Raw genomic sequence first — 11,498 nt, forward strand, 5'->3', positions numbered from 1 at the left:
GTCAGTAGGATCACAACCTCATAGAACCCATAAACACTCAACATCTTTCCGTTTCATGACAGAAAGATGCCTCGCTGACCTACTCGCGGAAACCCTGGACCAACCCCACCCGAAGTTGACTCCACTGCATTCCAGGCAGCCGTATCTGCTGCGGTCACCGCAGCTATGGCACAAATTCACCAAGGGAACAATGGAGGAGTCAACGGGCACGGGGCCGGGAGTTCGAATAACGAAATGAATCAAGGACCCACCAAAACATGTACCTACAAGGACTTCACAAACGCCAAACCACGAACCTTTAACGGCACTGGAGGGGTGATCACTCTGAAACGATGGATCGAGAAGGTGGAATCGTTGTTCGAGATATGCGATTGCCATGAAGAGATGAAAGTAAAGTTTGCTGCATGCACTTTTGTCGACCAAGCGCTCACTTGGTGGAACGGACACGTGGAAGCCATGAAACTCCCCGTAGCCAATTCCAAGCCATGGACAAAAATGAAGGAAATGCTGATGGCTGAATACTGCCCTCAAGGTGAGATTCAGAAAATGGAGCAAGAGCTATGGAACCTCACTGTACGGAATGCTTATATCGATGCCTACATATCCAGATTTAGTGAACTATATATGTTGTGTCCCGGCATGATCACCTCGGAAGGAAAGAAGATTGAGCGATTCATTTGGGGACTAACCTCTCCGAACCAAGGAAACGTGATAGCTGCAAACCCCGAAACTTTCAACAGTGCTAAGAGATTGGCAAAGAAGCTGTATGACCACAACAACAAGAAGGGTGAGAAGCTAGCGGAGGATGAAGGCAAGAAGGAAGGTGATGGCAAGAAGGGGAAGAACAACAAGAGGAAGGGGCATCAAGGCCCCGAGACCTCTAAGAAGCAGCAGACAGTGGCAGTTAATGCAGCCACAGCACAAGTTCCAGCCACACCACATGCTCCAGCCTCAGCTGCTCCAAATGCTTCCAGACCTTATTCCGGTAATCTTCCCAAGTGCAACAAATGTGGTTTCCATCACAATGGAGAATGCAAGGAGCTGCAGTGCACCAGTTGCAATCGGAAGGGGCACACGGCAAGGTATTGCAGGACTTACCCTCCTCAGAATCAACAACAGGGAAACAGCAACAACAAGAACAACCGCAACAACAATAACATCAACATCGGCGGCAACAATGCAGGGCCTAGCCACACCTGCTATGGGTGTGGGAGGACTGGGCATTTCCGCCGGGATTTCCCTAACAACAACCATCCCGGAAATGGGGGAACAAGAAGGGTGCTGACTATGCATTAGGGGGAGGCGATTCAGGATCCCGCTGTTGTTACCGGTACGTTTCCCCTAAACCACACTTATGCATGCATCCTATTTGACACCAGAGCCGAGCGAAGTTTTGTGAGCAATAAGTTTAAACATTTATTAAAACAACAACCCCAGAAGCTCAATGAAACCTTTACGGTGGAAATGGCCAATGGGAAAACCGAATCCACTAGGGAAATCTACACCGGATGTACCCTAACCTTAAATCAACACGTCTTTCGAATAGACTTAATGCCTGTTTCCATTAGGAGTTTCGATGTGATTATTAGCATGGACTGGTTAAGCCCCCACCATGCTGAAATTATGTGTCACGAGAAGGCCGTTTGCCTTCACCTCCCCAATCACGAAACCCTAGTTATTTACGGAGACAAACCTAGCACGAACCTTCGCCTCAATTCGTGCATCCAGGCACAAAATCGACTGCGAAAGAACGATTTAACGTTTCTGGCTCACATAGTGGATAAAACCAAGGAAGAGGTTAACATTCAAGACATTCCCGTAGCACGTGAATTCCCAGACGTATTTCCTGAAGATCTTCCTGGAGTACCCCCAGAGAGACAAGTTGAGTTCCGAATTGACCTCGTACCAGGAGCAACCCCTCTCACTAAATCGCCTTACCGGCTAGCTCCTGCTGAAATGCAGGAATTGTCCAGTCAACTCAGCGAACTCCTGGGCAAGGGATTCATCCGACCCAGCTACTCGCATGGGGAGCTCCGGTCCTATTTGTCAAAAAGAAGGACAGATCTTTTAGGATGTGCATCGATTACAGAGAATTAAACAAACTCACCGTCAAAAATCGCTATCCACTCCCACGAATCGACGATCTATTTGACCAGCTCCAAGGAGCTAGTTACTTTTCTAAGATAGATCTACGGTCCAGATACCATCAACTCAAAGTCCGGGAAGAGGATATTCCTAAAACCGCTTTCCAAACTCATTACGGACATTATGAATTTGTCGTAATGCCCTTCGGTCTAACGAATGCCCCTGCCGCATTTATGGACGTGATGAACCAAATATGTCAGCCATTCCTCGACAACTTTGTTATCGTCTTCATTGACGACATCCTAGTCGATTCCCGAAGCGAAGAAGAGCATGGCTAACATCTCCAACAAATCCTAGAAACTCTGTGATCAGAAAAGTTATACGCAAAACTCTCCAAGTGTGAGTTCTGGCTCCGTAGCGTGAACTTCCTAGGTCATGTTGTTAGTCAAGAAGGAATTCATGTGGATCCTTCAAAGGTCAAATCCGTCGAAGGATGGGCGGTCCAGACAACACCCATAAAAATTCGTCAATTCTTAGGCCTAGCAGGCTACTATAGGAGGTTCATTCAAAACTTCTCTAAGATCGCCAAGCCACTTACCTCACTTACACAAAAGGGCGTACCATTCAAATGGACGGACAAACAAGAAGTTGCATTCCGAACCCTGAAGCAGATGCTCTGCAGCGCCCTGGTACTAGCTCTACCAGAGGGAACGGAAGACTTCGTGGTCTACTGTGACGCGTCAAATCAGGGCTTAGGTTGCGTTCTCATGCAACGTGGAAGGGCGATAGCTTATGCATCCCGCCAACTAAAGACACATGAAGTGAATTATACAACCCATGATCTGGAATTGGGAGCGGTGGTCTTTGCTCTAAAGATTTGGAGGCATTACCTTTATGGTACGAAGTGCACCATCTTCACGGACCACAAAAGTCTCCAGCATATCTGGAAACAGAAAGAGATGAATATGAGGCAACGAAGATGGGTTGAATTATTAAACGATTACGAGTGTGAAATCAAGTACCACCCGGGCAAGGCCAATGTGGTAGCTGATGCATTGAGCCGGAAGGAGTACTCTAATCGTCGTACGAAAACTCTCTCAATAACCATCCAATCTCACCTAACTACTCAGATTGGGGTAGCCCAGTCAGATGCCATGAAGACGGGAAACAGAGCAAGCGAAGCATTATGCGGAATGGAAAAGAACCTAGAAGTGAGAGAGGACGGAGTATACCATTTCATGAACCGTATTTGGGTCCCTAAACTCGGAGGATTTAGGGAGGTAGTCATGAAGGAAGCCCACAAGACGCGATACTCCATCCATCCCGGCTCGGACAAGATGTATTTGGATATTAAACAACACTATTGGTGGCCTAACATGAAGGCAGAAATTGCCACCTATGTTGGTAAGTGCCTTACTTGTGCCAAGGTAAAGGTGGAGTACCAGAAGCCCTCAGGATTATTACAGCAACCGGTGATCCCTAAGTGGAAATGGGAAGGGATTTCTATGAATTTTGTGACCAAGCTACCCAAGACGTCGGACGGATTAGACACTATATGGGTAATAGTTGACCGACTGACGAAATCCGCCCATTTCCTGCCAATAAAAGAATCCTACAAGATGGAGAGACTGACACGTTTATACATTCGAGAAATCGTGAGACTTCATGGAATACCAGTGTCTATCATCTCAGATAGAGACAGTAGATTCACTTCACGTTTTTGGCAATCACTTCAGAAGCACTTGGAACCCATCTCGACATGAGCACCGCTTATCACCCACAAACGGACGGTCAAAGCGAACGAACCATTCAGACGCTCGAAGACATGCTTCGCGCATGTGTGATAGACTTTGGGAAGTCTTGGGACATCCACTTACCCTTAGTTGAATTCTCTTATAACAAAAGTTACCATTTGAGAATCAAAGTCGCTCCTTTCGAAGCACTATATGGACGTAAGTGTAGATCACCGTTGTGTTGGGCTGAGGTGGGCGACACCCAGCTAGCAAAGACATTAGCATCGGACAAGGCGCTAACGGGACCGGAGATCATTCGTGAAACCACGGAAAAGATAGTTCAAATCAGAGCTCGATTACAAGCATCACGCGACCGACAGAAGAGCTACGCCGATAAACGGAGAAAGCCCTTAGAGTTTCAGGTCGGAGATCGAGTGCTGTTAAAATTCTCACCTTGGAAAGGAGTCATTCGTTTCAGAAAACGGGGAAAACTGAACCCACGATACATAGGACCTTTTGAGATCGTTGCCCGAATATGTCCAGTGGCGTACAAACTGCAGCTACCCGCGGAGCGAAACGGTGTACACCCCGTGTTCCATGTCTCCAATCTAAAGAAGTGCCTATCAGATGAAACACTCGTCGTTCCCCTTGACAAGATTGAAATCAACGAGAATCTCCTGTTCGTTGAAGAACCAGTCGAAATCATGGACAGGGAGGTGAAGCGTACTAAGAAAAGTCGCATCCCGATCGTGAAAGTACGGTGGAACGCGAAGCGTGGGCCAGAATTCACGTGGGAACGAGAAGACCAAATGAAGCAAAAGTACCCTCATCTATTTTAGCATTCTCAAATCTAGCTTTAAAAAAGAATTTAGGGACGAAATTCCCTCTAACAGGGGGATGATGTCACAACTAGAAATTCTTATGCCATGTAAACTACAGCAACTAAGTCAAATTGCGAATCAAAGACATGAGAGCATGTATGATGCATACTCTATAACAACAGAATTTCAATCAAACACTTCATACAAGCATTTGAACATAGTCATTAAGCAATTGGAAACCATAGAAGTTCTTGTTTAGGTCCATTTTGGACTATGTCACACCCCCAAACCTGAACGGCGGAAACGTTCGGGGGCGGATGACTTCATGTGGTAACGTAACAAATGAATACATAGTAAAGAAAGCAATACAACCATCATATATATAATTGAAAGTTTACATTTGTCCAAAAGTTACATGTTCAAAACTCAATTACAATATGATGTCAAAATACGAGATTAAACTGGCGCCGCAGCATCCCTTCATCAAAAGCGAAATGAATACCTGAAATTACTGATTTCCTGGGACATACAAGTAATTTTGAAAGAGTAGATCAGCATTTAAGCTGGTGAATTTCATAAGTATTTAAGTGACAATGTTTGAATGAACTGAAATGTTTTATCTTCGTTTGTTTGTGGTTAGAAAATCCAATATTTTCTACTAGTATAAAAGTAGCCTTCACTCAAGACCAATGTTTGTTTCTAAAATGTATGTAAATGTAAAAGAACCAATGAATTTGAAAACCTTGTAAATCAATGCATTTTAATACCCCTTGTGAGTTTTATAACCATACTATTGACTCTGAATGCCTATACACAACGTTCTTCAGGCGTTGAAATGTTATGACGTTTGTCACCCCAAACGGTGGACTGCAGCTAACAGTCAGGGCGCGGGTTTGTCAAGCCCGTATAGATCTATACACAAACACCATGCTCCCCCTCCAAGGGATTCTGGTATATAATACAGGACTTGAAATATGTACTCGAACGTACATGAAGTTAGTGTCTCACAAATCCGTGGTATAAAAACAGATCTACTTGTTAAAATGTTACGTTTGTTCTTGTACACGAAAGTGAACTTCTTGAAATATGTGATTCTACTACATAAGAGTTAGAAATTTGTTTCGTAAAACCATACCTATTATAGTTTCCAAAAAGCGTGTCTTGTTTGTTTAGAAACATTGAGAAAAGGAATCGCTTGTTTATGAAAGTATAGATTTTTGGGTGTAGAGTCTAGGATAGACAAGAAAAATCTCAGAACAGATTAGTTTATACATGCATTACAACAACATTATATTTTTAAAAGGGAAAATGCTATTGTGACATATGTTATATATATACATATATACATATATATATAAGTTCCTTTAAATGTTTATAAATCGCATGTGATTTGAATATATAACAGTATATAAAAGAATTTCTTTATGTAACGCACGATAATACTCGTGTGTTTTACTTGTAATCCCCCCCTTTGAAAGCATATAAAAGTATTTAGACTAATTAAAAAGGTTGATTTAGGGGTATGAAACTCACTTGAAAGTTTGAAGATAGCGAGATGGAAAACCGGGCAGAGTTTCGTCTCGGGAAACGGATTTTCCTCGGGATTCTCGGGAATCTCGGAAGTAAAATCGACCTTCGGGACTTGAGCCAAAAAGACCAGAGTTTCGGGTTTGAACGGACACGGAAAACGAGGCAAAGTTGGGAGAGAGAGAAGAGAAATGAACCCTTTCTTTGGAAACCCTCGCATTCTATTTATAGGAAGGCTGGTCTGCCTCGGTACGCGGGGCGTACGCTCGTACGCGCTGCGTACGCGTACGTCATGCATGACCGAAGCCTCGACTGCCTCGGTTCGGATGGGACGGGTTGTTGGGTTCTCGGGTCGGATGGGACGGGTTGCTGGGGAGGTGGGTCGGATGGGACGCCGGGTCGGATGGGACGTCGGGTCGGACGGGTCGGACGGGTCGGATGGATCGGATTCCTCGGATATGGCGACGTGGACGATCCGAGGCCAATCCTCTCGGTTACGCGGGGCGTACAGGAGTACGCAGCGCGTACTTCGGAGGAGGATGCTGACTCCCCTTCGGATAATATCCGAATTTTGAATTAAATAAATAAATAATATATTTAATAAACTTCAAAAATCCATATCTTCTTCATACGAACTCCGTTTTCGATGGTCTTTATATCCTTGCGTAGGTGAGACTACGCTCTACAACTTTCGTTTAGACACCGTCGGCAAATTCCAAAATTATATTTTTATTATTTATTAAAAATCCATCGTGTTTAAGGAATTTCTTAGAAAATTCATAACTTCTTTATCTGATGTCGGTTTTTGCCAGACTTTTTACCGCTGGAATACCATTGTCGAGACCTTCGATTCTCGTTTAGGTCATTCCGGCCAAAAGTCGCTCGATCTCCGATTCGAGTTTTTAGCGGTCTGTTGCTAAGCCGAACTTGGAAAAATCACATCTTCGCTATATGAAGTCGGATTTGGGCGTTCTTTTCACATACGATCATGGTTCAAAGACATTTAATCATAGAAGGAAATTAAATAGAACTATTTGTACGTTTTATTATGAAAGTAAATTTTATTACTTAGAAGCGGTTACAATACTTGACCCATTCTGGTCCTTACAAGGAGTTGAAATATCGGGTTGCCACATCATCCCCACGTTAGAGAGAATTTCGTCCCGAAATTTAAAGTAGCAAAGATACTAGTGAACATGAAAGAGATGAGGGTACTTTTGTTTCATCTGATCTTCGCGTTCCCATGTGAATTCGGGTCCCCGCTTGGCGTTCCAGCGAACCTTCACGATGGGTATGCGACTTTGTTTTGTTTGTTTGACCTCTCGATCCATGATTTCTACTGGCTCTTCCACAAAGTTGAGGCTCTCGTTGATCTCGATCTCGTCGAGTGGAATAACAAGAGTCTCGTCGGACAGACACTTTTTCAAGTTTGAGACGTGGAAGGTTGGATGGATGTTACTAAGTTCGCGCGGTAGGTTAAGCTTGTAAGCCACAGGGCCGATTCTGGCAAGAATCTCGAAAGGCCCTATGTATCTTGGATTTAGTTTCCCACGCTTTCCAAATCGTATTAAACCCTTCCACGGTGAGACCTTTAATAAGACGTGGTCTCCTACCTGGAATTCTAAAGGTTTCCTCCTTTGGTCAGCGTAGCTTTTCTGTCGGTCTCTTGAGGCCTTCAATCGTTCACGAATCTGAACGATCTTCTCTGTTGTTTCACGTATGATCTCCGGACCTGTGAGAGTGCTTTCAGGAACTCTTCCTCTAGCTAACTGGGTATCGCCAACTTCAGTCCAGCACAGAGGGGATCTGCACTTTCGACCATAGAGGGCTTCAAACGGAGCAGCCTTTATGCTTGTATGATAACTATTGTTGTATGAAAATTCGACAAGGGGTAAATGAATATCCCATGCCTTTCCAAAGTCAATCACGCAGGCTCTCAGCATGTCTTCTAAAGTTTGTATTGTTCTCTCACTTTGTCCGTCTGTCTGTGGGTGGTAGGCTGTACTCATGTCTAGCCTAGTTCCCAGGGAACTTTGTAGTGATTGCCAGAACCTTGAAGTGAATCTACTATCTCGATCGGAGATAATGGATATCGGAACACCATGCAGTCGCACTACTTCCCTTAAGTAAGTTCTTGTCAGCTTCTCCATTTTGTCAGTCTCCTTGATGGGTAGGAAATGTGCGGATTTGGTCAATCTGTCGACAATGACCCATATGGTATCGAGTCCAATTGTCGTCTTGGGTAACTTGGTTATGAAGTCCATAGTAATACGCTCCCATTTCCATTCCGGTATCTCTGGTTGTTGTAGTAGTCCTGACGGTTTCTGATACTCGACCTTAACCTTAGCGCAAGTAAGACATTTACTCACGAAGGTAGCAATTTCTGCTTTCATGTTAGGCCACCAGTACAGTTTCTTAAGATCCAGATACATTTTATCTGAACCCGGGTGAACGGAATATCTTGAATTGTGAGCCTCGGTCATGACTACGTTTCTGAAACCACCATGATTTGGGGTCCAGATTCGGTCCATGAGATAGTAGGCTCCGCCACCCTTGACTTCTAAATTCTTCTCCATTCCTCGCAGGGATTCACCCGCCACATTTTCAGGTTGCAAAGCTTCCATTTGTGCTTCTTTAATTTTTGTGGATAGGTGGGAATGGATAGTCATGGTCAGAGATTTGACCCTCCGACCAGTGTATTCCTTTCGACTGAGGGCGTCGGCTACTACGTTGGCCTTGCCAGGATGATAACGAATTTCGCATTCGTAGTCATTCAGTAACTCAACCCATCGTCGTTGTCGCATGTTGAGTTCCTTCTGATCGAAAATATGTTGAAGGCTCTTGTGATCGGTGAATATAGTACTCTTTGTTCCATATAAGTAGTGCCTCCAGATCTTCAGAGCAAATACCACTGCTCCTAACTCGAGGTCGTGTGTCGTATAGTTCACTTCGTGTGTCTTAAGCTGTCGGGAGGCATAAGCGATAACCTTCCCTCTTTGCATAAGAACACAACCAAGTCCTTGATTTGAAGCATCGCAATACACTACGAAGTCTTCTATCCCTTCGGGGAGGGATAGTATCGGTGCGGTGCACAAGGCCTGTTTTAGTGTCTGGAATGCCTTCTCTTGTTTCGCTTCCCAGTCAAAGGCCACTCCTTTCTGGGTTAATGAAGTAAGAGGTTTCGCAATGCTCGAAAAGTTCTTTATGAATCTGCGATAGTAGCCAGCTAGACCTAGAAATTGACGAATTTCTGTAGGTGTCTTTGGTGCCGACCAGTTCTCAATAGCCTTAATTTTGGAAGGGTCCACGTGTATACCTTTCTCGCTAACAACGTGACCTAAAAATTCGACTCTTCGAATCCAAAATTCGCATTTAGAGAACTTCGCATAGAGTTTCTCCGTTCGCAGTGTTTCTAGGACTTTTCGTAGGTGTTGACTATGCTCTTCCGCACTTCGAGAGTAGATAAGTATATCATCGATAAAGACGATGACGAACTGATCCAAGTAAGGGCGGCATACCCTATTCATTAGGTCCATAAATACTGCTGGTGCATTGGTTAATCCGAACGGCATCACCACGAATTCGTAGTGTCCATAACGAGTTCGGAAGGCTGTCTTTGGAATGTCCCTCTCTAGAACTCGTAATTGGTGATATCCGGATCGCAGGTCTATTTTGGAGAAGTAGTTCGCCCCTTGAAGTTGATCGAATAGGTCGTCGATACGGGGTAGAGGATAGCGGTTCTTGACAGTAAGTTTGTTCAGCTCTCTGTAGTCGATGCACATACGGAACGATCCGTCTTTCTTCTTTACAAACAAGACCGGTGCTCCCCAAGGTGAGAAACTTGGTCTTATGAATCCTTTGTGAAGGAGTTCATTAAGTTGACTGGAAAGTTCCTGCATCTCTGCTGGTGCAAGACGATAAGGCGACTTCGCTACTGGGGTAGCTCCTGGAATTAAGTCGATTCTAAACTCGACTTGGCGTTGCGGTGGTAATCCTGGCAGTTCTTCTGGAAAGATATCGGGAAAGTCGCGTACTACCGAGATGCTCTTGATGTCCTTCAGTTCTTGACTTGTATCGACGATGTGCGCTAGGAATGCTCGACAATCCTTCCGCAAGCACTTTCGAGCTTGGATGCACGAAATGATGCGAAGGTTTGCACTAGATTTGTCGCCGTAGATAACTAATGTTTCGTTGTTTGGGAGGTTAAGACGGACTGCTTTCTCAAAGCACATGATGTCGGCGCGAAGAAGGCTCAACCAATCCATGCCGACTATGACGTCGAAACTTTTAATTTGAACCGGCATGAGATTGATTGGGAAAGAATGGCCGTCTAATGTTAACGTACAGCCCATGTATATGCAATTTGTGTTTTCGGTTTTTCCATTGGCCATCTCTATAGTGAATGATTTTTCTAACTTGCTAGGTTTAGGTTTAAGTAAATGAATAAAGTTTTGACTCACGAAACTTCTCTCCGCTCCACTATCGAATAATATGCATGCGTATGAATTATCGAGAAGGAACGTACCAGCAATAATAGTTGGGTCAGCTACAGCTTCGTTGTGGCCTATTGCGAAAACTCGTCTCACACCTCCGGTGCCTGCTGCCTTAGGACAGTTTCTTTGGTAGTGGCCCACCTCGCCACAACCGTAGCAAGCCTGCCCTACACCCGCACCGGGAATTTGAGTGATCGGCTTTGCGGGTTCCTTGCAGAAACGGGCTGTGTGCCCTTTCTGGCTGCAGTTGGCGCACTGCATAGCTCGACAAAGTCCATGGTGGTGGTAATTGCATTTGGTGCATTTTGGGAGGTTGCCTATATAAGGCTTTGTTGGGTAGGTATTTGTAGGGGCTGTAGCAGGTACAGTGGCAGCATTTACTGACACCAGCTGTTTCTTTGCGGATTCTTGGGAAGATCCACCCTTCCCTTTAATCCATGCTCTCTTCCTGCCATTGTTGTGGTTGTTGTTGTTGTAGTTGTTGTAGTTGTTGTTTGCTTTCTGTGGTGCTGGTGCAGAAGTGATTGAGTTCTGATGACCTCCGTAGTCGATCAGAGATTGTGCCAGTTCCTTAGCACTTTCAAAGGTGTCAGGTTTAGAAGCTAACACGCTTGATCGCATTTGGGGCGTCAGTCCCCAGATGTACCTTTCTATCTTCTTGCTCTCGGGAGCAATCATATCTGGACAAAGGATTGCCAGCTCGCAGAATCTGTTGGTATAAGTAGCGATGTCGGTACCCACCATTTCGAGAGTCCATAGCTCGTGTTCAAGCTTTTGAATTTCTCCCCGTGGGCAGTATTCTCTCATCATCATGGCCTTCAAGTTCTCCCAGCTTATGG

General features: G+C 44.8%; 1 protein-coding gene across 1 annotated transcript; it reads right to left on the reverse strand.

The window, feature by feature from the left end:
* Positions 1-7,353: 7,353 nt before the first annotated feature.
* Positions 7,354-10,518, reverse strand: LOC145089244 (uncharacterized). The gene is made up of 3 exons (XM_079027707.1): positions 10,102-10,518; positions 9,586-9,927; positions 7,354-8,508 (listed from the first exon to the last, which is right to left on the reverse strand). The coding sequence occupies exons 1-3, from the start codon at positions 10,516-10,518 to the stop codon at positions 7,354-7,356; spliced, it is 1,914 nt and encodes a 637-aa protein (XP_078883833.1).
* Positions 10,519-11,498: the final 980 nt, after the last annotated feature.

Source organism: Lactuca serriola, chromosome 2 (assembly GCF_051521515.1).
Source record: "Lactuca serriola cultivar US96UC23 chromosome 2, Lser_US96UC23_V15, whole genome shotgun sequence".
NCBI classification, from domain to species: domain Eukaryota; kingdom Viridiplantae; phylum Streptophyta; class Magnoliopsida; order Asterales; family Asteraceae; genus Lactuca; species Lactuca serriola.